General features: G+C 39.9%; 4 protein-coding genes across 4 annotated transcripts; 2 read left to right on the top strand and 2 right to left on the bottom strand.

Annotated features, from left to right (window-relative positions):
- Positions 1–1,702: 1,702 nt before the first annotated feature.
- LOC108415815 (olfactory receptor 51E2-like) lies at positions 1,703–2,638 on the bottom strand. Its single transcript, XM_017688864.2, has one exon. It carries the CDS (start codon positions 2,636–2,638, stop codon positions 1,703–1,705), a length of 936 nt encoding a protein of 311 aa, XP_017544353.2.
- Positions 2,639–6,754: 4,116 nt separating this feature from the next.
- Positions 6,755–7,699, bottom strand: LOC108415814 (olfactory receptor 1M1-like). The gene has a single exon (XM_017688862.2). The coding sequence runs from the start codon at positions 7,697–7,699 to the stop codon at positions 6,755–6,757; it is 945 nt and encodes a 314-aa protein (XP_017544351.1).
- A 7,704-nt stretch (positions 7,700–15,403) lies between these two features.
- On the top strand, positions 15,404–16,390 carry LOC108415813 (olfactory receptor 2AT4-like). Its single transcript, XM_017688861.2, has one exon. The coding sequence runs from the start codon at positions 15,404–15,406 to the stop codon at positions 16,388–16,390; it is 987 nt and encodes a 328-aa protein (XP_017544350.1).
- Positions 16,391–22,229: 5,839 nt separating this feature from the next.
- Positions 22,230–23,216, top strand: LOC108433771 (olfactory receptor 2AT4-like). The gene has a single exon (XM_037546787.1). The coding sequence runs from the start codon at positions 22,230–22,232 to the stop codon at positions 23,214–23,216; it is 987 nt and encodes a 328-aa protein (XP_037402684.1).
- The last annotated feature ends 2,992 nt before the right edge of the window (positions 23,217–26,208 follow it).

Here is a 26,208-nt window from a genome sequence, read left to right as displayed (position 1 = left end):
ACTGCCAAACCGGTCATGCTGAAGGATGTTGCAGGCAGTATATCGCTCTCCATGGCATCTCTGAGCACTGACTCTGTCATGTCTGTCATGTGCTCAGTGTGAACCTGCTTTCATCTGTGAAGAGCACAGGGCGTCAGTGGCGAATTTGCCAATCCTGGTGTTCTCTGGCAAATGCCAAGCGTCCTGCACGGTATTGGGCTGTGAGCACAACCCCCATCTGTGGACGTCGGGCCCTCATACCATCCTCATGGAGTCAGTTTCTAACCATTTGTGCAAACACATGCACATTTGTGGCCTGCTGGAGATCATTCTGCAGGGCTCTGGCAGTGCTCCTCCTGTTCCTCTTGCACAAAGGTGGAGGTAGCGGTCCTGCTGCTGGGTTGTTGCCCTCCTACGGCCTCCTCCACGTGTACCTGCCTGTCTCCTCCAGCCTCTGGACACTAAGCTGACAGACACAGCAAAACTTCTTGCCACAGTTCGCATTGATGTGCCATCCTGGATGAGCTGCACTACCTGAGCCACTTGTGTGGGTTGTAGAGTCCGTCTCATGCTACCACGAGTGTGAAAGCACCACCAACATTCAAAAGTGACCAAAACATCAGCCAGAAAGCAGAAAGGTACTGAGAAGTGGTCTGTGGTCCCCACCTGCAGAACCATTCCTTTATTGAGTGTGTCTTGCTAATTGCCAATAATTTCCACCTGTTGTCTATTCACTTTGCACACCAGCATGTGAACTTGATTGTCAATCAGTGTTGCTTCCTAAGTGGACAGTTTGATTTCACAGAAGTTTGATTTACTTGGAGATATATTGTGTTGTTTAAGTGTTCCCTTTATTTTTTTGAGCAGTGTATATACACACAGACACATACTATGGACTTCTCTCCTATATAAACTCTGCAGTTATATGTAAAGTTAGAGGTATTATTAGTATTTCTTTGATACATTAGTGAAACATTCATGTAGAATGTCAATAATACTGCTTGTTTTATAGAATTTTTATAGGCCTTGAAATTCCATTGGAGTGGGAAAACATTTTGTGAAATACATATACATTTCAAAGCCCTTTAAAATATGAAGTTCTGGTGCAATGTTGATTAGTGTAGATTTACAGGTTTCAGCTTTGTGTCTTGATTTTAAAGTTGGTTTACCTTTTTGATACTAAGATGGCAAACACAAGCATTTACTATAGTCCAGGAATTGATCCATGCATCAACCTGTGTCTTTCCTTTAACTACACCAATTTTGGTTCTATAATTTATTAGTAATAATGAAAACAAGTTGAAAAATCAATTTAAAGCTACATAATACATTTGAAGCTACATAATGCATAATAGCCACATAGTCACTAAAAATGCAAATAAATACATTAATAAGCCAAAATTCAGAGTGCTAATATGTGAGAAGTAGCATGTGCCATGAGTTCATGGAGATAGTTTTGCTTACAAAGAATAGATTATTAAAATGATAACTTTGGATTTAGTGGCATTTTACCACTGTCTGACAAACGAGACTGGAATGAAAATTAAAGATAATGTGAGAGACACTTTAGAAGAGTAATAAAGTAAACGTGGTCAAGAAAATTCAGTGATGAAACATAACGCACCTTCATTGCGAACTGTTGCTGATGTGTGTGAGCAAAAAGGGAACGATGAAAAAACAAAAATTCTGCATTTCTAATGTATTTAAGTCTAGTGTTCTTTGTTCATTTATTTAATTGCATTATTTTAAATAATTTATTCCTGATCTCCTTGGTTCTGAAACAGTATATGAAAGGATTTATTACAGCAGGCCCAAGAACTGACCCAAGCATTAGCCCATTTCGTTCCTCAACTGTTAAAACTAGACCAAACCTGGTCAGCACTATTCGTGTGAATGTGGGTGCATAGAAGCAGATTATGACTATCAAGTGACTAAAACAAGTATTAAATGCTTTTTTCTTGTCACTCTGTGAAGACATTCTCACAACAACAATAACAATCTTTACATAGGACAAGCAGATGAAACTGAATGTTCCAAAAATAAGAACAGATGTTAAAATTGATACCATATTAAAATATGGTTCAGGATCTACACAAGTTGCCTTGATAACAGATGCATAGTCACAAAACATGTGCTTCACAACTGAGTAGCAGATTTGTAGAGGGAGAACAGTAGCAGGCAGCATTGCCATTATTGCTGAACCTGCCAACCAAAGTACAATAGAGATCAGAACACAACGTACATTTGTCAGAATAGAATGGTACCGCAGAGGACTGCTTATAGCAATAAAGCGGTCAAATGCCATGATAGAAATAGCAAACCCTTCCATCAAACTACACAAATGAAATACAAACATTTGAACCATACAGGGTGCAAAAGACATGGATTTATATCCAACTATAAGGGTACCTATCATAGTTGGACATGTACTGGTACAGAGGACGATGTCTACAAATGCTAAATTACAGATAAACAGATACATTGGCTGGTGTAAATGTTTATCCATAACAATGAAGTATATATTTGCAGTGTTAGTAATCACAACAAAAATGTACAGTATCAGCAGCACAAAACCAACCATTAGTGGATTTTGCACTGAGTCAAATCCTTTAAAAACAAATTCAGTGATGGCTTGTCTGGAAGTGTTTCGAACCGACATGGTATGTTATTTTCACTGTCAATTTTGCACCAAAAAAATCTCCCCTGTAATACCCAGAGTGCGCATTAATTTTATTGTAATGCACAATGAATAGGAATGACGACACATATGTCCATAGAATGTTTGAAGTTCTGGAAGCATCACTGCTTCAAGTCTGTTCTAAAATCTATGATTGTGTTGATCAATATTAGACGACAGAGACTGACAGTAACTTCATGCTTCATATAAAAATCTGTCAAATCAAAAAAGTCATCTGCAAAAGAAAGATGTTGGTCCTCTATTTATATCTGTTAGAGGACAGTATGAAGGAGCTAGTTAGTTAATGAGATGACCCTTTTTCCCCGCCTCTCTTTTGTACATGTGTTTTTTTTTCATGATCCAGGAAGGACTGTAAAATTAAATAAACAAGTTCCACTAAGGATAAGCCTGCAGTGCAAACACACTAAAATACCACTCCATTTCCATTTCAGTATTAGGACCTGTTTTTTTATTTAGTCTGATTCTTAGTTTTTGTATTGTAAGATTAACAACTATAATTAATTTTAGTAAATGTGAATCAATCAGTCAATTTTAGTTTAACCTTTGTTTAAACCCACTTTTATAGAATATTTTTCAAAGTTTGGTGGAAACACACTAAAAATTGTCATTAAAAATCTTAATCTGTTATTTTGTCATCTGTAAACCAACAATATAAGTCTAAGTAATTGTAAACTGGATTAGTGTTTTTTTTACATGTTTTATTTAGTGTTTTGGTACTTTATTGATTAATGAATAATGCAACAAATTATCTACCTTTTGTTTTGATCACTGCTTTTGAATCAAAGCATTGTGGATATTAATTTTATCTGGCATAAATTTAACAGCATTCCACAGTAACTGTAGGAAGCTATTACTCTTTCACATGGGTAATTCAAGTGGCTCGAAGACCCTGGATGAAACCACCTAGGGGAATTTTGTGGACATATTTGTTTTTTCAACACGTTTTGCTATACCCCCTACAAGCGATCGTGTCCCGTGGGTGAATGTCGAGGACTATACCCTCTAGAAGCGATCGCGTCCCATGGGTGAATGTCGAGGGCTATACCCCGCTACAAGCTATCGCGTCCCATGGGTGTATGTTGAGGGCTATACCCCCTACAAGCGATCGCGTCCCGTGGGTGGATGTCGAGGGCTATACCCCCTACAAGCAATCATGTCCCGTGGGTGGATGTCGATGGCTATAACCCCTACAAGCGATCGCGTCCAGTGGGTGATGTCGAGGGCTATACCACCTACAAGCAATCATGTCCCGTGGGTGGATGTCGATGGCTATACCCCCTTCAAGCGATCGTGTCCCGTGGGTGGATGTCGAGGGCTATCCCTGCTACAAGCTGATATGTTTGATGCATTTGACCATTTTAAATAATTTATTCCTGATCTCCTTGGTTCTTAAACAGTATATGAAAGGATTTATTACAGCAGGTCCAAGAATTGAGCCAACAATCAGCCCATTTCGTTCTTCCACTGTTTAAACTACATCAATCCTGGTCAGCACTATTCGTGTGAATGTGGGTGCATAGAAGCAGTTTATGACTATCAAGTGACTAAAACAAGTATTAAATGCTTTTTTTATTTATTTTTTGAAGAAATTCTTACAACAACAATAATAATCTTTATATAGGACAAGAAAATGAGGCAAAATGTTCCAAAACAAAGAACAGTAGTTAAAATTGATGTGATGTTAAAATATGGTTCAGGATCCACACTATAGATTTGTATCATAATGGACAGTCAAATGCCATGACAGAAATAGCTAACCCTTCCATAACGCCACTTGAATGGAAAACATTGAATAAATTTGGTGTTTTGGGTTCAATTCGCTCGTACTGGCCACTGGATATTCAAAATGGCACCTCATGGCAAAGAACTCTCTGACGATGTGATAAATAGAATTGTTGCTCTCCACAAAGATGGCCTAGGCTATAAGAAGATAGTTGACACACTGAAACTGAGCTATAGCACAGTGGCGAAGGTCATACATCTTCATTGACCCTATTTTAATTGTCTTATTCTTAATCCTAATGTAGCTTCTGGCCAGATCTTAAGAATAACAGCTAAATTTAAACTAATTAAAATTTCAGTTTAACATTATTTACACGTACATTTATATACTACTGTTTAAAATAATTAAATAAGAATAATTTGTTATAAAAATCTTTAAAAATCTTCATAAAAGTCTTCAATTGCTATTATGTATACACACTAAACCAATAATACAATATAGATTTCAGAAACCTATTATGAACACATAATATACTGTAAGTGTCCTTATATTAACATTTATTTTCATTAAACTTTCTACTTTGAGTTTTGATCACTGCTCTGTAACTGCATTCAGCAGCAATTGTAGACGTTCACTTGGATGATATAGTTGTTGCAAATTCATTATTTAAAACGTTTGTTATGCTCCATGTTCTGTGTCATATTTTATTTTGTATACAGATCTGAAACAAAATATTTGACAAATATGCAAAAAAAGTGGACATAGAGGAGTAGAGGATGAGGCAAATACTTTTAACTTGATTGCACAGTGCCATGAAAAGTTCAAATAAAACAATAAAGGACACAATTTTTTTTTTTCATGACCTATTTTCCTTATGAATTCTTTTAAACCTGTAAAATTGTAATTAAAGTCTACATCTAGCTGCAGCCAATTTGTTTTATATGAAAACGCAGTACAATGTTGTATAGTCCAACAGTCATTTATACAGTATGTACCTGTTTGCCTTATCCACTGTATCCAACTGCATACCATACTTACTCAATGAATCCACTTTACTTAAAGACTCCCCATTAATATTGAAATGAGAGTTTCAAAGGACATCACATCATGTCCCATTTAGGATACAGCAGCAATATCATCAATCCCATTTGATTACAGTGGATAGAAGAATTACACAAAACTATTTGGATTAATATTTCAACACTGAACACAAAATTTAATTACCCGTTCCATAAATAGAGGTCTGTTTCTTAATCACATAGAAATTGAAGTATTTGTATGGCTCTTTTTGAAGCCTTCTGTATGTAGGTAGTTTAGTAGCTTTGGTTAACTGAAATTCTGAAACATTCTAAGCTTACTGTATTTATATGAATATTTACAGTAAATCAGTAGTTCATGTATCATAATTATAACTCACATTATTATATTACATATTACATTATGGAGGCTCATAATCAAGCCTTGAAAAGGGCAACAGTACCTTGATACAGTCGCATGGTCAGAGGTATAAGATACAATAGGCCATAAAATGGCATGAATGTTATGATCACAAAAAGGCATTTATTTATGATTCAGGGCAGGCATTTCTGAAAGAAAAACTTTCCTGATGTAAATGTTAGTGCATGAATTTCATCAAAATTGTTACCCACTTGTTCCTTTTAAAATGCATAGCTTCTACAGTGCACCTTTTAGTTTTTAATTCTGCTAACAAGCTTAAGTACAATAGTAAGTAATTTTTCACCAACATTTCAGACAACCAGACATTTCTATTTCAGAATTTCTTCATAAGTAAATTATGAAGCAAAGAGTCTTTCAAAGTGCTTTAATGTAAAGCATTCTATTCTTGAGGAGCTTACCAAGTCAGAATTGTTCACAGTGTCAGGAACCAGATGTCTGAAGAGTTTAATGACTTTAAAATATACATCACAGAAAGTTACTGCATAAAATGGTTATTGATATCTTGCCCCGTGCCCAATATATTGTTTTAAGATAGGTTTAAGATAAGGCCTTGGTCTAATATGTATTTTTTTAACATATTCATGGGAGAGTGGTACATGCTGGGTATTGTCAGGTTGATTTACTACTATTTTGCAATATAAGCATCACATATTAAATAAAAAATAAAAGCCATCTGTAGGTTCACTGGTGGATTTGGATAGTAAATAAAATGACTATATTTGTGTTGTACACATTACAACCCTCGATTCCTGTCAACACCACTGTGAGGAAAAATTTCTCTATAATGAACCATTTCATATTAAACCACTCTGAATGACTTTGTTCAAATCCATTGTTGAATTATTGAGGACTTTTGAAAAGTAAGTGACATTCCCCTTTAAAACTCAGTCCCCTCTTTACAAAGCTGGTTCAACTTTCGATAGAATTCTCAACAGTTTGTTTCTGATCTCCTTGGTTCTCAAACAGTATATGAAAGGATTGACTAAAGAGGGTCCAAGAACTGAACCAAGCATCAGCCCATGTCTCTCCTCCAGTGTTAAAACTACACCAATCCTGGTTAAGACTATTAGCACAAAAGTGGGTGCATAATAGCAAATTATGACTATCAAGTGACTAAAGCAAGTATTGAACACTTTTTTCTTGTCACTCATTGAGGACATTTTGACAACAACTATAAGTATCTTTAGATATGACAAACAGATGAAACCAAATGTTCCAAAAATCATGAAAATGGATACAATGGAAAGCATGTTGAAATATGGATTTGGATCTACACACGTTGCCCTGATAACAGCTGCATAGTCACAAAAAACATATTTCAGGGTTGACTGACAAAATGGGAGAGGAATAACTGTAGCAGGTGCTACAGCCAGTAAAGCACAAACCACAATCCACAATGCTATGGTTATTAAAAGAGAACGTAAATTTGTTAGAATAGAATGGTACCGCAAAGGGCTGCCAATTGCAATAAAGCGGTCAAATGCCATAACAGAAATGGCAAACATTTCCATCGCAGCACTTAGATGGAAAATAAACATCTGAACCATGCATGGCACATAAGATATAGTTTTATATCCAGCTACAAGGATGCCTATCATAGTTGGGCATGCACTTGTGCAGCAAAGCATGTCTACAATTGCTAAGTTACAGATAAACAGATACATCGGCTGGTGCAAACGTTTATCCATGATGATAAAGTATATGTTTGCAAGGTTAGCAATCATAACAAGCATATACACTATCAGCAAGACAACACCAACAACCAGAGGTCTCTGCACTGTGTCAAATCCTCCAATTACAAATTCCTTTATAATCATTCCAGAAATATTTTGAAATGACATGTTTCCTGTAGCCCTGTGGATCTTCAAGAAATAATGTTTTCAAAATAGCTTCTTCTCAGTATTATGCACTGCCAAGATGCTCTGTGTTGCACAACAAAAAAAGTTAATTTAACATTTCCATTGGGGTCTTTAGGTTGTCCCAGTATTGAAAGCATTGAAGCTCTAGAAGCCTTCTGCTGTATATATTTGTACAAGCTTTTTCATAGGATGGGTAATGACCAGTCTTTACTTCCTCATCTGCCAAGCACCTTCAGTGCTCTGAAAGGCTGCAGTCATTGGGCACATATATAGTACAGTGATGTACAATGAAGGAGCTCATTGGTTCATCATGTGCTGTGGGTCTTTTAATAGCAATAAAAATAAATAAATACATAAACAGGTTTCATCCTGACCTACCATACTATTCAGCACTGGGAAAACTACTCTAAGACGATTTCTCATGATAAGCATGTTGTATCCTTCTGCGTTTAATGCTCTGTCAATATATTAAATCTCTCCTTCAACAAAAAGGAAAAATGCCCCTGATTTTTGCTGCCCGGTAACATTAAACCCTTAATATTTTAACAGTCACTCAGAGTGATGTGAAATGCATAACAGAGAAACTTGCTGAGTCAGAATTGTTCACAGTGGTGGTGATAAAAATTAGTGTCAAACATTTAATGCTTCTAAAAGCTGCCTCACAAGAAGGCACTATATCATTAGTGAGCAAGTGTTCATACACCAAGAGATTAGTACAATTAGCCTCAATGCTTGACCCATACAGTTAGGGGCTTCAATGACTCTCTGATGCAACTATAACTATTTTTAAATAGGACAAACAGATTAAATCAAATGTTCCAAAAATCAGACAGAATGAAATAGAATTCCCATGGAAATATGGATTCGGAGTGAAGATTTCTGACTGATAACCTTTATTCTATGACAAATCATTTCTATCAGGATGAGAGGGGTCTTTTGGGATGAGAGTGCTTCCAACAATAGGGCTTAAGGATTCATTGACTAGATTAATGAGCATGAACAGATATGAAGGACTATAGTTTGAAAGTATCATGTTCCATCTTTCCCATATAGTTTGGCTTTTAGAAACTGCTATGTTATGAAGCTGTTCTAGTAGCTAGTGGTGAAACAACACCTTCTTAAGACACCTTTTGTTGGATCATACTGTCACATGGGGGTTCTCACAAGAAGCTTGGCCAACTTGAGGTTCAGGTCCATATTTCACCTTTTCTTGACTTAACTCAGAAAAAAGCATACAGAAAAGGCAAAGTTCTCGTGCTACCTCTCAGCTCTTACAGTTATCAATTAACTTTCAAAACAAAACAAGGGTAGGCCTTCTCTACACAGCCTCTGACTGCCAGCTGCAAGTTGACCTGGGCAAGCATCTTGAATTCCCACAACATATTGTAGTAACATTATTTCAGCCAAACATGACTGTCACCTCTGAAGTGACAAAACAACTGATCATGCTGGAACTCACAGTGCCCTGGGAAGAGTGTATTGAGGAAGCATACAAGAGGAAATGAGTCAAGTACCAGCAGATAGTGGAAAAGTGGCTGGAAGGACAGAGGCTGGAAGACTTACTACAAACCCATAGAGGTGGGCTGCAGAGGCTTTGCAGGATGCTCACTCTGTAAAGTCTTCAACCAACTGGGCATTATGGGGGTGTCAAAAAAGAGGACCATTCGATCTGTGAGTGAAGCCGTGAAGAAAGCCACCAGGTGGCTTTAGATCAAGAGGGCTGATCCATGGGCAGTTGCTGCTGGGACGCAAGTCGGGGCCTGATCAACCCCGGCTGGATCACCTGGGCAAGGGTGTCTGATGTTGAGACCCGAAACACCCGAGGATCCCAGGATACATCACTGATGATGCGTCCCAGCACATCTAGAAGATATATCTTGCACATTGAAGTCTGGCTCAGCCAGTGACCCCTGAGAAAAGACTGGGTGACAACCAAGAATAGTTTGGTGACTGCTGGAGAGACAGCTGACAGTACAGAAAGACGTTGCCTGGGACAGAAGGTGTTAGCACCGTGGAGATCCCGAGGGGTGAGATATCCAAGTGGATGGACAAAATGTTACTGATGACCTGATTATGAGAAGACGATGCATCTGTGGGAAAGAGTGCAAAAATTAACATGGCCTAAAAATCTATCAGGCCAGAATTAAATGCTTAGAGCAAAACAAGGTGCAGTGCGCAGGTCCTGTTGAGGGGAAGGGGAAGGTGGTTGACAAATTCTGCTTTTCTCTGCTTTTTTCAATATGTCAGGTCTGCCTGGTAGATTTAAGGCTTGGATCAACCAGCATGTGATGCTGCCCCGAGTCCTGTGGCCTCTGCTGGTTTATCCAGTTCCGCTAACAACAGTTGAGTCTTGAAAGGAAGATCAGCAGCTTCCTTCACAAGTGTCTGGGCCTTCCCTGCAGCCTCAGCAGCACAGCACTGTATGGGACCAGTAACACCTTGCAGCTCCCATTCAGTGGCCTCACTGAATATTTCGGGACGAGGTCCAAGCAGGCATAGAGGAAGAGCACATGAGTAAGTCAGTGGGGCTCAGGCAGCAGGGAGCATGGATGTGGTGGGAGTGTATACTGCAGTGTAAGGTTATGTGGTCAAACATTATGCAGGGGGACTGCTATTTCATCTGGTTCCTTGCGTAAGCTGTCTATGATGCCCTACCAAGCTCAGCAAACCTTCACATTTGGGGCAAGAGTGAGACACCTTCCTGTCCCCTGGAACCCTAGAACATCTCCTCAGCAGCTGCCCAAAGGCTCTGGGAGAAGGCCGCTATCGTTGGCACCATGACCGTGTGCTTAAAGTGGTTGCTGAGAGTATAGCCACTGCCATCAGTTCTAGCAGACACCAGCACACCCCAAGGAAGTTGATCTCCTTCATCAGAGCTGGAGAGAAACCCTGATCAAAGCCAAAAACAAGGGCAGGTGTCCTCTGCACAGCCTCTGACTGGCAGCTGCAAGTCGACCTGAGCAAGCAGCTTAAATTCCCACAACATACTGTAGTAACATCATTTTGGCCAGACATGATCATCACCTCTGAAGTGGACTGCAATTATGGCTAAGGGGCGCAGATTCATCAGGTTTTTAATGTATCTGAACAACAGAAAATGGAGAATGCAAGTTTTTGCAGTCCATCAGTTTGCAGTGCTACCCAGTTACATTGTTACATGGCTACCCAGTCCCACTCTGGGAGACCTAGCCTACAGAATTATAAGGTTTAACCTTTGTTTATGTTCTGAAAGGATTATGTACTAAAATTAAAAAAAAAAAAAAAAAGTTAAACCTCCGGCTGTTTTGTTTCTGTTACTTGTTCATTAGATGGTTTCAGCACTGTGTGGACACACAAATCTGATCTTCTTAAATCAGATCTGAAACACTTTTGTATGTGGTCCTAAATAGGATTGAGTGACCTTCATGAGAATGCTTGGATTAGAATTTATGAATTAGAATTAATGTATTTTATGTGCATATGTCATCATTCAGCATTTAAGCGGCAGCAGCATTGATCTTGAAGTTAATGGTGGAAGATTGTGTCAGTACATGGTGGAAAAGCAGCACATCCGACCCATTTTCACCTTCATCCTGCTCTAATAAAGAACAAATGAGAGCTGTTCAGGTTTGTTCTGCTGGTTCGTTTGCTTACTGTTCATGACAGACATGATTCTTTCACATGACATTACTGATTAGGATGTGCGCATGCAGGTTGTTTTAGGATGCAGGTTATTAAGACAGATATGAGACACTTATGTAAACAAATGAATCACCAAGTTACAGAGATCAGATCTGAGCAAAAAATCAGATTTGAGCAAAGAGGCTTGTAATGTGAGCATAGCCTTAGATTAGAGTAGGCCAGTAGATTTGGAGAATCCTGAATTAGTACCAATTTTGACCTGACTATATGTGCCACAGTTGATCAAAATGATCAAGCTTTTTATGGTTTGCACCAACTATCCATAAACTCAGATAAACTGGTGGCGTTTAGATCCATGTTTCTGTTAATCTGTTTATTTTAGACTTCTGGTTGGTGTATTAGTTGACATTCCAACACAATAGTCATTTTTCATATGCACTATGTGCAAATACAAAGATTGTATGACATTATGATGAAGCTGTAATTAAAAAGTGACCAATGTGTGTACGTTCATATACGTCACCTGTGGTTAAATTTTTTTTTTTCAGTGAAAATAAGTTAACACATCCTCTATGGAGAACACACTTCTGCACATTTAACAGCACAATTACTGTTTATTTTCAGAATTTAACACAATGGAAAAAATAAAAGACAGAATGTGGTCTGTGTGTTCAAACTTTTGCATATAACTCCATGTATGAGTTTGTGTACATGTGTTTGTGTGTTCCTTGGGCTTTGTTTTGTTGCACTCTCTCTCTGAAGAGAAGGCTGTAGCTGTCTGTTTGTGTACTATGGTGGTCTCGAGGGCATCCACTCATAATGACTGATAAACATGTAGCTAATTAAGACTACAGGGAAGCACATTAATTAGGAAACAGTTTTTGTTCCTGACGGAGTGGCACTGTCATGTTTTTAGTTAAATCCCCTGTTTATTGTCAGCCAGAATCATTGAGTCATACATACATGTCCAGAAGGATTACATGCCACATCTATGGACAAAACAAAACACAGTTCTAAAAGTTCAGACTGAAACTTTTAGATTTTTTAATTATCTCCTTGTATTATATTCAAAAACTATAAGACTGAATTAAAGACACCATTTTGTGCTTTATTGCATGTCAAAAAGAGGCAGTTGAAATGCATGGCTCCAATTTATATTCTACAAACAAGTGTTTATATTGGCCCCACTCTAAAACACTCAATTTTTTAGTTTCATAGATTATGGTTCTACCTCCCATAGCAATATGTCACAAGGGTTAACTATTTAGTGAACACATTTCCAATTCAGAGCATGGGGAATACATCTAATTTCATTTGATTATTAGCTGATGTGGCCTAAGGGGAATAATAAAGTGAAACACTCATAATCCCAGTGAGGTAATTTCTTCACCAGTGTGTATGACTGAGAGTTAGTCCATGCTAATGCTACCCATTGACTCAGTATTGCAGGTTCACAATTAATTGTATGTAAATCCCAGAACTGTTTAACACTGACTAATGAATAGGCCCATGTATATTGTATAGTCAAGCTGTTTCTATATAGCCACATGCTGCTCATGTTTTTGGAATCCAGGTAGAGAATACATCAATTTTTGTAATTCTCTCACAATTTTGTTTTTCTTGTGAAATTCTCAAGTTTGATGTGTCACATGACCCTCTTCCCATTGAAAAAAACTAAAGTTGGATCCAAAATGGCCAACTTCAAAATGGCTGCCATGGTCACCACCCATCTTGAAAAGTTTCCCCCCTCCCATTTACTAATGTGCCACAAACAGGAAGTTAATATCACCAACCATTCCCATTTTATTTGGGTGTATCCATATTAATGGCCCACCCTGTATATATATATATATATATATATATATATATATATATATATATACACACAATGTGTGTGTGTGTGTGTGTGTGTGTGTGTGTGTGTGTGTGTGTGTGTGTGTTTCTCAACAAAACATGATGTGGACAAAACGCTCCTTTGGCACCTTTCACCATGACATGTACTTGGCAGCTGATTTATTAAATGCATATTTATTACCTGTCCTATAGCATAAAACATGCTGAAATATACTTCTTAGTTGTAAGTAAGAAACCATGCTTATTAGTAAATTGATTCTATTAGTAAATGGCTTCTTTCATAAATGAAAATGACCTACTCTTATAAATGAGCACCCAGTATAATTTGAATATCATCATCATCATCGTTAACCGCTAGTCCAGACAACTTCCTCCAGCTCATTCCCAGGGACCCCAAGCCACTCCCAGGCAAACTTGGAGATACATTAAATTTTACATATTCAAATTATTATATGTATTTACATTAATGCAATCATTTACTAGGACTAGTACAAATCTTAAGCATGTAATGCAATGCAAAACACTGATATATTACTGGATATAATCTGTCGTGACAACTCATGATGGAATATGGCATTTGCCATGATGTTTTTATGGCAAGTTTATGTCAGTGTTCTCAGTATGAGAACTTTTTTTCATCATATGCAATTTAATAATTGTCTTTATAACCCGGGCGGCACGGTGGCGTGGTGGGTAGCGCTGTCGCTTCACAGCAAGGAGGGCCTGGGTTCGATTCCCCGGCCGGGTGACCGGGGTCCTCTCTGTGTGGAGTTTGCATGTTCTCCCCGTGTCTGCGTGGGTTTCCTCCGGGTTCTCCGGTTTCCTCCCACAGTCCAAACATGCAGTCAGGCCAATTGGGTGTGCTAAATTGTCCCTAGGTGTGAGTGTGTGAGTGACTGTCTGTGTGTCTGCCCTGCGATGGACTGGCGACCTGTCCAGGGTGTATCCTGCCTTCCGCCCGATGACTGCTGGGATAGGCTCCAGCTCCCCCCCGCGACCCTGACGGAGAAGCGGCTTAGAAAATGGATGTATGGATGGATGGTCTTTATAACCCATGGGTCTTCAGCCCAGAGGACACCGGGTCCATGATTTCCAAAAAGAGTTTTCAAATATTGATTTGCCGGACCATAGGACACTTTTCCACAACCCCTCAGTCTATTTTATCTAAGCTCGCGCCCAGAGAAGGTGGCAGCATTCCCAGATCCTTTATAGATGCTTTTTTATTTGTGTTTAAGGGTTTTAATTTGCATATGGTGTTTTTTTGGCCTTGCAAATATTGTTTTTGGCCTTGTCCATCGCAGACAAAGAATTCTCCAGATTCTCTGAATCTTTTAATGTTATTATATACTGTATATGTTGAAAAGCAAAGGTTCTTTGTTATTTTATGTTGAGAAATATTATTATTGAATTATTACACAATTTGCTCATGCAGTCTTTCACAGAGTGATGAACTCCTCCCCATCTTCACTTTCGGAAAGACTCAACCTTTATGGGATCCTTTTTTTATACCCAGTCATGTTATTGACCTGTTGCCAAAGTGTTTTATTAAACATTATACAACTTTACCTTTTGTTGTTGTTCAAATGACAAACTTGAGACTTGATTGGGGCAGTGGTTTGCTATGTGGTGATCCTGTGTTAAAAGTGTTTAGTTATTTCTTCCTGAATTAAAAAAAAATAATGTGCATCATATGATGATGTCAACTGCTGTGACCCTATCTGGACTACGCAGTTAAAGATGATGATGTTGTCAACAATAGCAGTCCTAGAAGAGTATAAAAGACTTAGAGTCAGAGTCATCCATCAGCCAGAGGAAAATACACAAGACCTTCCCTCAACAAGAAAAGTTGATGCTACATAAAAAAACAAAAAAAACAAAAGGAGTCTTCTGTTCTTAAAATGGCTTGAACATGTTCATTTAAGGCATGAACTAGACTGGAGAGATATAGACAAAGATCATAGGGTAAGACGTATTTTCATGTCAGTACAGTATATATTTCAGATATATTTCTCTAGTGCAATAAAGTTTTTAGTTAAATAAGGAAATGCATTCAATAATGGATTTTAAAATCTGCTTTATGGAGTCTTGAAGAAGTTGAATGTGAATCTTTAGAAAACTGTATTTTATTTACACCCTTGTTTATATATGAATTAAGTGAAATAATGTTTTCTTCTATTCACCAGGCCAACTCTGTCCCTCCATCTGATCACCATGCCTGAAGGAAACGTCACTTCTGTGAAGAATTTTGTCATTGTAGGCTTTCCTGGGCTTCACTCTAACTACTATGGCCTTGTATCTGCAGTTATGCTGTTTGTCTATGTGTGTATCTTGCTGGGAAATGGAATATTTCTTACATTGTTTGTAAGAGAACAAAAGCTTCACAAACCTATGTATTACATCATCATAAATCTTGTTGCATGTGATGTACTGTTTAGCACCACCACATTACCCAAGATTATTGCTAGATATTGGTTCAATGATGGAGTCATCTCATTCCTAGGTTGTTTTATTCAGATGTATTTTGTGCACTATTTTGCTTCAGTTAATGCATTTATACTGGCAGTAATGGCCTTTGATAGATATGTGGCAGTGTGCAATCCTCTCAGATATACTAATATTGTCAAAGACTCCACTATCATGATCTTGTGCTTTGCATCGTGGCTAATAGCAAAACCCTGTGTCTTAATGCTGGCAATCAGAGCATATCCTCTTCCTTACTGTGCTGCCAACAAAATCGTCCAGTGTTATTGTGATCATGTGGCTATTACAAAGCTTGCATGCACTGATCGGACACCTTATGGGTTTCCAGCTTTTGTTTCCGCAATGGTTGTGTTGCTCATGCCTCTGGCTTTTATTTTATTTTCCTATTTCGCTATAATGATGGCAGTCTTGCAAATCTCGACCGCTCAAGGACGACTGAAGACTCTCTCCACCTGCAGTTCTCAGCTCATCATAATCGCCCTCTTCTTTTTACCCAGGTGTTTTAATTATATGGCCCCTTATGTTGGTATCAGCTTCAATGCTGACATGCAAATACTTACTATAATGTTGTACAGCCTTCTGCCACCCATGATCAATCCACTCATCTACTGCTTAAGAACTAAAGAAGTGAAAGAAGTCTTAGCTAAGAACTTAGCCAGATCAACATTTCTTCAGGTTATGAAAAAAAGGGTGGATGTGTCAGTTATATGCAACTGATTTTTAGGGATATTACACTAAATTAAGCATTTCACTAAATTAGGTAGACCTACAATTCTTTTTTTTTTGTTGGGGGGGGGGGGTGGGGGGGTGGAAAGGGGGTTGTGGGGCAGACTGGGGCTTTAGACTGGGGACTTAATTAAATTCTGTGAAGAACAGCATAAGGTGTCATACAGTGTTAAGTTTTTTTTCTTTTCTTTTTTTTTTACATTTATGATGGTATAGACTTGTAGTTAGCTCTGCCAAAGCATTGTTTATGTGTGCACTTTAATGGAGGAACTGGTTTTTTATCACTTGAAAAAAAGTCTAAGTATAGCTTGTGCAAAGTGTATATTCGTTTGAGATGTGATTGAGGTGAGTGATTCAATGTTAAATTGTTTTGTCAGACCATCATCTTTGTGTTTAAGTCCTTGCTGAAAGTGTAATGTTCCTATTTGTTCCCTTATGTTGTTATTAAACCTGATAGCAATAACAGGCAATTCCTAATGCTAATGTTTAGCCTGCTGCCTCCCATAATCAATTCACTTATCATCTGCTTGGGAGCAAAAAAAGTGAAAGGAATCATAAACTACAGTTTAGCCAGATCTGCATTTCTTCATCTTGTAAGTTGGTGCATATACCTATATTATAATTCTTTTTTTTATCACTCAGTGCCAGGCTATATTTAAAAAACAAATAAATAAAAACACATTTCTGACAGTATTGATTTCAGCACTTATAAGAGACTTCCAGAAGGCCTACAATGACATTTTTTGGAAATCACTGTCAGATCCTAATTATGTTAGTGGTTAATCTGACATGTTAGTGTTAATGTACTAACTATATACCATATAGACTACTACAATATTTGCAGTTTAAATAAAACAAAAAGTATGATTAGATTTTTAAAAAATAAGCTAAACATTATACATTTAAAAAAAATATATATTTATTAGGCCTATTCCTTTGTACATGGTAACCAATATCCATACTAAAAAAAGTTTGACATGGACAAGAATCAGTCAAACATTTATATGTCTTGCTTTTTATAATTTCTTGTTAATTTGGGATTATTATTGTTATTATTATTGTAATTGTTATTATGTTGTATGCGTTTTGCATATATTTTGACATGATTTTAGTCTGTTGGATCACAGTTTGCTTAAATTCACCAAAATCATGGATTGGTCACAGTCTGTGGTATAGGACTATAATTCTAGACCTTTAATCAAAATTCTGCTCCATAATTTTGTAAAAAAAAAACAAAAAAAACAAATTGAACTCAAATTGAATGCTGTTGATATAGCTGATAAGCAATATCGTATCATATCTATCAATAAAGACATAAACCAAGACCAGAGTTTTGAGTTTGTGATTTGAAAATCTCTGGTCTATAGGTATCATGTACACTAGTAGTGAAGTAAATTAATGAGAATTTTGGCCAGTAAACAAGATGTACAGCATGGCTTATCATAGATTTGACCTGGGCCAAATTCTCAAAGAGCAGATATGCTTTGACCTAAACTCCTGCCAAACCCAACACCCCTTCTCTCACAGGAACATCAACCATGTCTCTTACAAATGTAAAATATCTGTGTTAACAATAGAGCTCCCATATGTAGCATTAATATAAAAAACAAATTGAAAATGTATCTTTGTGCTTTTCTGGTGAAATGCTTAGCTAACCTGTCTACTCTTTAACAGTCACTGTTATGAAAGGAAATAGTGGCTATCAAGCAAAGTTCATGTTATTATATTATCCATCCATCCATCCATCCATTATCTTCCGCTTCTCCGGGGTTCGGGTCGCGGGGGCAGCATCCTAAGCAATGAAGCCCAGACCTCCCTTTCCCCAGCCACTTCCACCAGCTCTCCAAGGGGGATTCCGAGGCGCTCCCAGGCCAGCTGGGCGATATAGTCACGCCAGCGTGTCCTGGGTCTTCCCCGGGGTCTCCTCCCTTGTGGACTCGCCTGTGACACCTTCCGAGGGAGGCGTCCAGGAGGCATCCTAACCAGATGCCCGAACCACCTCAGCTGGCTCCTCTCGACGTGAAGAAGCAGCAGCTCTACTCCGAGTCCCTCCCGGATGACTGAACTTCTCACCCTATCTCTAAGGGAGAGTCCAGACACCCTGCGGAGGAAACATTTCGGCCGCTTGTATTCGCGATCTTATTCTTTCGGTCATTACCCAAAGCTCATGACCATAGGTGAGGGTGGGAACGTAGATCGACCGGTAAATCAAGAGCCTTGCCTTATGGCTCAGCTCTTTCTTTACCACAACAGACCGGTAAAGAGCCCGCATCACTGCTGACCCAGCACCAATCCGCCTGTCAATCTCCCGCTCCCTTGTACCATCACTCGTGAACAAGACCCCGAGATACTTGAACTCCTCCACTTGAGGCAAGAGCCTATCCCCGACCCAGAGAGGGCTCTCCACCGTTTTCCGCCTGAGAACCATGGTCTCGGATTTAGAGGTACTGATTCTCATCCCAGCCGCTTCACACTCGGCTGCAAACCGATCCAGCGAAAGCTGAAGTTCGCGGCCTGATGTCCCCAATAGGACCACATCATCTGCAAACAGCAGCGATGTGACCCTGAGGTCACCAAACCGGACACCCTCCATCCCCTGACTGCGCCTTGAAATTCTATCCATAAAAATTATGAATAGAATCGGTGACAAAGGGCAGCCCTGACGGAGTCCAACTCTCACTGGGAACGAGTCTGACTTACTGCCGGCTATGCGAACCAAACTCCAGCTTTGTTTGTACAGGGCCTGAATGGCTCGTAGCAAAGAGCCATGTACCCCGTACTCCCGAAGCACCTCCTACAGAATACCCCGGGGAACACAGTCGAATGCCTTCTCCAGATCCACAAAGCACATGTGGACTGGTTGGGCAAACTCCCATGAACCCTCCAGAATCCTGGAGAGGGTGAAGAGTTGGTCCAGTGTTCCATGACCAGGGCGGAACCCGCACTGTTCCTCCTGGATCCGAGGTTCGACTATAAGCCGGACTCTCTTCTCCAGTACCCCTGCATAGACCTTGCCAGGGAGGCTGAGGAGTGAGATTCCCCTGTAGTTGGAACACACCCTCCGGTCCCCTTTTTTAAAAAGAGGCACCACCACCCCAGTCTGCCAATCCAGTGGCACCGCCCCCGATGTCCACGCAATGTTGAAAAGGCGTGTCAGCCAAGACAGCCCCACAACATCCAGAGCCTTAAGGAACTCAGGGCGGATCTCATCCACCCCTGGAGCCTTGCCACCAAGGAGCTTCTTAACTACCTTAGCGACTTCGGCCTCAGTAATGGACAAGCCTATTCCCATGTCCCCAGACTCAGCCTCCTCACTGGAGAACGTGTCGGTGGGATTGAGAAGGTCCTCAAAGTATTCCTTCCACCGCCCAATGACGTCTTCAGTCGAAGTCAGCAGCACACCATCTCCACTATATACAGTGCTAGTGGCACACTGCTTTCCCCTTCTGAGTCGCCTGACGGTTTGCCAGAATCTTTTCGGAGCCGACTTAAAGTCACTTTCCAAGGCCTCACCAAACTCCTCCCATACACGGGTTTTTGCCTTGGCGACAACTGAAGCCGCAGATCGCTTGGCCTGTCGATACCTGCCAGCTGCCTCTGGTGTCCCACAGGCCAACCATGCCCAGTAGGTCTCCTTCTTCAGCTTGACGGCATCTCTCACCTGGGGTGTCCACCACCGTGTTTGAGGATTACCGCCCCGACAGGCACCAACTACCTTACGGCCACAGCTACAGTCAGCCGCTTCAGCAATGGAGGAACGGAACATGGCCCATTCTGAGTCAATGTCCCCCACCTCCCCCGATATCTGGTCAAAGTTCTGACAGAGGTGTGAGTTGAAGATCAATCTGACAGGTTCTTCTGCTAGACGTTCCCAGCAAACCCTCACTATACGTTTGGGCTTGCCTGGTCTGACCGGCATCTTCCCCCACCACCTGATCCAGCTAACCACCAGGTGGTGATCAGTTGACAGCTCAGCTCCTCTCTTTACCCGAGTGTCCAAAACACATGGCCGCAAGTCCGATGACACGACTACAAAGTCAATCATTGAACTGCGGCCTAGGGTGTCCTGGTGCCATGTGCACTTATGGACATCCTTGTGTTCAAACATGGTGTTCGTGATGGACAAACTGTGGTTTGCGCAGAAGTCCAAAAACTGAACACCACTCGGGTTCAGATCAGAGAGGCCATTCCTCCCAATCACACCCCTCCAGGTCTCACTGTCATTGCCCACGTGAGCGTTGAAGTCCCCCAGTAGGACAATAGAGTCTCCAGGAGGAGCACTTTCAAGCACCCTTCCCAAGGACTCTAAGAAGGCTGGGTACTCTGAACTGCTGTTTGGTGCATAAGCACAGACAACAGTCAGGACCCGTTCCCCAACCCGAAGGCGTAGGGAAGCTACCCTCTCGTCCACCGGAGAAAACCCCAACATACAGGCACCGAGTCGAGGGGCTATGAGAATGCCCACACCTGTCCGCCGCCTCTCACCATGGGCAACTCCAGAAAAGAATAAAGTCCAGCCCCTCTCAAGGAGATTGGACCCAGAGCCCAAGCTGTGTGTTGAGGTGAGCCCGACTATATCTAGCCGGTATCTCTCAACCTCGCGCACCAACTCAGGCTCCTTCCCCGCCAGTGAGGTAACGTTCCAAGTTCCAAAAGCCAGTTTCAGCAACCGAGGATCAGAACGCCAAGGCCCACGCCTTTGGACACTGCCCGATCCACAACGCACCGAACCCCTACTACTGCCCCTCCCATTGGTGGTGGGTCGATGTGAGGGGGGACTCATGTAACTCCTTCGGGCTGGGCCCGGCCGGGCACCATGAGTAAATGCCCGGCCACCAGACGCTCGCTGGTGAGCCCCTCCCCTAGGCCTGGCTCCAGGGTGGGGCCCCGGTAACCCTGTTCCGGGCAGGGTACACAAGTCCAGTTTTTGTGTCTTCATAGGGGTTATTATGGATCACACTTTGTCTGACCTGTCACCTAGGACCAGTTTGCCATGGGAGACCCTACCAGGAGCTTTTGCTCCAGACAACATAGCTCCTAAGATCATTCAAGCACGCAAACCCCTCCACCACGATAAGGTGGTGATCCAAGGAGAGGGTTATTATATTATATTATATTATATTATATTATATTATATTATATTATATTATATTATATTATATTATATTATATTGTTTATCAGAAAAATGCTTATAAATTTCAATAGGTGATGATACTAAAATACACAACCCATTTTTTACAGATTCCATATGACGACAAGTTGGGACCAAAGAAGACTTGCTCATTAGATGGTTTGAATCCATGGGACTCTTTTTGATGATCCCAGTACTGGAGTGTTGTCATTCATCTGAGAATTACTAACTTTAAAAAAAATGAATGTGCATCATATGATAATGTCAACAAGGCAGTCCTAGAAAGTTATAAATAATAATTTTAGATTTGCTGTCAAAGGCATTCATCAGCCAGGGGAAAATACACAAGAACTTCCCTCAATAAGCAAGGTTGATGCTACCCAGTAAACAAAAGGAATTTTCTTTTCTTAGAATGGCTTAAGTTGAAGCATATACATTTAAGGATTTACTTCGACTGGAGAGGTACATTTTTGCTTTACTGACAAACTAACTGGAGAGTTGTTTAGTTAATGTTTTATTTTTCTTATGTTTTCAATATTTGATTTTAAAATTGCTTTGTGGAATCTTCAAAGTTAAATGTGTATGTGTTTCAAAAGCTGTACTTTACTTGAACACCTCTGTATATGTGAAAATAATGTTAAATAATACTTTCTTCTATACACCAGGCCACACTAACTCTTTCCGTCCATCTGGTCATCATGCCTGAAGGAAACGTCACTTCTGTGAAGAATTTTTTCATTGTAGGCTTTCCTGGGCTTCATTCTAACTACTATGGCATTGTATCTGCAGTTATGCTGTTTGTCTATGTGTGCATCTTGCTGGGAAATGGAATATTTCTTACATTGTTTGTAAGAGAACAAAAGCTTCACAAACCTATGTATTACATCATTATAAATCTTGTTGCATGTGATGTACTGTTTAGCACCACCACATTACCCAAGATTATTGCTAGATATTGGTTCAATGATGGAGTCATCTCATTCCTAGGTTGTTTTATTCAGATGTATTTTGTGCATTATTTTGCTTTGACTAATGCGTTTATACTAGCAGTAATGGCCTTTGATAGATATGTGGCAGTGTGCAATCCTCTCAGATATACTAATATTATCAATGACTCCACTATCATGATCTTATGCTTTGCATCTTGGCTGATGGCACAGCCCTGTGTCTTATTCCCGACAATCAGAGCATATCCTCTTCCTTACTGTGCTGCCAACACAATCATTCAATGCTACTGTGACCACGCAACCATCACAAAGCTCGCATGCATTGATCGGACATCTTATGCAATGCCAGCTTTTATTTTAGCAATGGTTGTGTTTCTTGTACCTCTGGCTTTTATTTTATTTTCCTATTTCTCTATTATGATGGAAGTCCTTCGAATCTCAACCACTCAAGGACGGCTGAAGACCCTCTCCACCTGCAGTTCTCAGCTCATCATAATTGCCCTCTTCTTTTTACCCAGGTGTTTTAAACATATGGCCCCTTACATTGGTATCAGCTTCAGTGCTGACATAGAAATACTCATTATTATGTTGTACAGCCTACTGCCACCCATGATCAATCCACTCATCTACTGCTTAAGAACTAAAGACATGAAAGAAATCTTAGCCAAAAGTTTAGCCAGATCAGCATTTCTTCATGTTGAGAAAAAAAGGGTGGACATGTCTGCTATATGCAAATGAAATATTTCAATGAATATTAGAAGGACATTTAAGTGAAAAAGGTAGACATATGCTTTTCTTTTTAGAGGGGTGGAATGGACAGACTGGGGCATTGGACTTAAGCATACAGTGTCCTACAGTGTTCATCAATCAATTAAAGGCCATCATCTTTGTGTTTAAGACATACTTTCTGGTTTTTGCTGGAATCGAAATGCTCCTATTTGTTCCCATATATTGGTTTTACACCTGATAACAGTAACAGGCAAATCCTCATTATAATGTTCTAGAGTCTGCTGCATCCCTTTATCTGCTCAATCAACAGTTGCTTAAAAGCAAAAGAAGTGAAAGAAATCTTAATCAAGTGTTTAGCCAGATCAACATTTCTTTAGCTGGTAAATTAGGAAGTGTATATTTCTGCTGCAGTTGTAAGCTGTGAACATTAAGGGTGCAAAAGACATATTTTTGAGTTTTTCATCCCTCAGTTCCAGATTGTCATCTTTTTGCTTTAAGTAATTATGCTTATGTAAAATAATTACTGACAGTGCATTTCCACACACACACACAATATATATTATTTGTGAAAGCTAGCCAAAGGGGACGTTTACACCAACTGGAAGCCCCTCTAGTTAAAGCTCATTGTTAACAGCTGCAAAAAGTACAAGCATTCTTACTTCAACAAAATAATACAGTGACAATACAATAAGTAATGACTACTAAACAGAATTAAACACAAAACTGAACAGTATTACATACAGTTACTACCAATGGTGAACCGTGACTGTTAGAGTAAGGCCTTCATTTTGGGCCAGAATTGTTAAAACCCTGTCAAAAACAAGGCAAAAAATACAATAGTGCTCATTTTTAGACGTATAAAAATCTTCCAGAACCCCTAGAATTGCCTTTTTTGGAAATCACTGTCTCTTCCTAATTGTCTAAGTAGTTAATCCAACATATTAGTCCTTTAATCAGATACTTAAGTCAGAAAAGGGCCATCCTCATGTGGCAATGTGATGTTGTTACACTAGATTATTCACTGCAGGGATTTTATTTCAAAATCAGCAAGAGCTTTTCATTGTTGGAGCAATTCACTGAGGAGAGAAAGGGGGGACTATAAAATGTAAAATTCTATCTGTAAAATTCTTAGTTCTAATTATTGTATTGTTTCTTTTGGCTACTGCAAATAATTTAGCTTGAGAAATATATAAAAGAGAAGTTTGATTTACTATAGCAAGATCAATATGGGCGGAGTTTCAGCAGCCTTTACTTGAGTGGAGTACGAAGAAAGCTGTTGCCCCACCTTTCGTCCTCTTTGGAAAACGCCACTGTCAGAGTATACTTTGTATTTTCCACTTTTCAACATGAAATGAGTTAATTCAGTCACAATAACCTTATAGCACACATTGGTTATGTTGTTGTGCGGTTTACACCCTGTTTTATGAGGTTTTAGTACGTTTTTATTTGCTGTTGGCCGAGAGTTCTGTTAAGGTGGAATGCTAATTATGAAGTCCATCCATCCATCCATCCATTCATTTTCCAAGCCGCTTCTCCGTCAGGGGGGGTGCTGGAGCCTATCCCAGCAGTCTTCAGGCGTAAGGCAGGATACACCCTGGACAGGTCGGCTAATTATGAAGTATGGATGCTAATTGTTAACAGTATATTTCTCTTTTCTTTTGCTTAATATGACCAGATTAAACCAGCAGTGCATGCATTTGTTTTTGTTTTTAAAGAAGAGCTGTAACTTTTATTCGCAATTTTAGAGTTTGTATAGTTCATGTAGTGTAGCAGCTTTGTTGTAATCTGAGTGCACTGTGTTTAACAGGCGCAGCTGAGCACGAGAAAGAAAACCTAATGAAGCATGTCTATTCGCTTTTTGTAAACTCTGTGCAGGTATGTTGAGTAGTATTGTCAAATATGTGTCAATCTTATATTGTTCAGCAAATGGGGAGCGTGTACAGCTTACAGTTCACTTTATATGTATTTTTTTTATTATTGTTATTTTCTTTTAATGTATGATTGATGAAATCCATCCGCTCTTTGTAAAACGCCACTGTCAGAGAAGGCACAGCTGAGAGCACAAGAGAGAGAACAAAAATCCTAATGAAGCCTGTTTATTCGCCTTTTGTAAACTCTGCAGGTGGAGAAAATAAATGCTCCCTCATGTTAAGCTGGTGTGCCGAAGTCATCACTTCAGCAATTCGTCATTAAACCCTACACAACGCAGAAGAATCTCGTTACACTCAAACTGTACCCACAAAGTTGGAAACATAAAATTGTCTAAAATGTCTTGATCTGCTGAAGCATTAAGATTTCCCTTCACTGGAACTAAGGGACCTGGGCCAATGCCTTAAAAACAATCCTATAGCATTATTCCTCCTCCACTAAACGTGACAGTTGGTACACTGTAGTCAGGCAGGTAATGATCTCCTGGCATCGACCAAACACAGACTTGTCCATCAGACTGCCAGATAGAAAAGCATGATTTGTCACTTCACAGAATACACTTCCACTGCTCCAGAGTACAGTGGCGGCATTCTTTACACCACTCTATCCAATGCTTGGCAGCGTGCTTGGTGATGTAAGGTTTGCATGCAGCTGCTCGGCTATGGTTACTCATGCGATGAAGCTCTCAATGCACAGTTTGTGCATTGATGTTAATGCCAGAGGAGGTTTGATTCTCTGCCGTCATTGAGCAGCAGAGAGCTGGCAACTTTTATTCAATATGTGACTCAGTGCTTGGCGACTCTGCTCTGTAACCTTACATGGTCTGACACTTTGTAGCTGAGTTGCTGTGGTTCCTAAATTCTTTCACCTTTTAATAATATCACAGCTGATCATGGAATATCTAGGGGGAAGGAATTTTGCCAAATTGACTTGTTGCAACAGTAGCATCCTATTACAGTAAACACACACACTTTCTAAGACGCTTCTCCCTCAGGGTCGCAGGGGTAGTGCTGGACCCTATCCCAGCTGTCATTGGGCAGAAGGCAGGATACACCCTGGACAGCTCGCCAGT

This window comes from Pygocentrus nattereri, chromosome 17 (assembly GCF_015220715.1).
Source record: "Pygocentrus nattereri isolate fPygNat1 chromosome 17, fPygNat1.pri, whole genome shotgun sequence".
NCBI lineage: Eukaryota > Metazoa > Chordata > Actinopteri > Characiformes > Serrasalmidae > Pygocentrus > Pygocentrus nattereri.
The sequence above is the reverse complement of the archived record's forward strand: the minus strand, read 5'-3'. Positions and strand labels throughout refer to the sequence as shown.

Bases quoted from the DNA above. Each gene is read 5' to 3' on its own strand.
- LOC108415815 (XM_017688864.2), bottom strand. From the start codon at position 2,638: ATGTCGGTTCGAAACACTTCCAGACAAGCCATCACTGAATTTGTTTTT.
- LOC108415814 (XM_017688862.2), bottom strand. From the start codon at position 7,699: ATGTCATTTCAAAATATTTCTGGAATGATTATAAAGGAATTTGTAATT.
- LOC108415813 (XM_017688861.2), top strand. From the start codon at position 15,404: ATGCCTGAAGGAAACGTCACTTCTGTGAAGAATTTTGTCATTGTAGGC.
- LOC108433771 (XM_037546787.1), top strand. From the start codon at position 22,230: ATGCCTGAAGGAAACGTCACTTCTGTGAAGAATTTTTTCATTGTAGGC.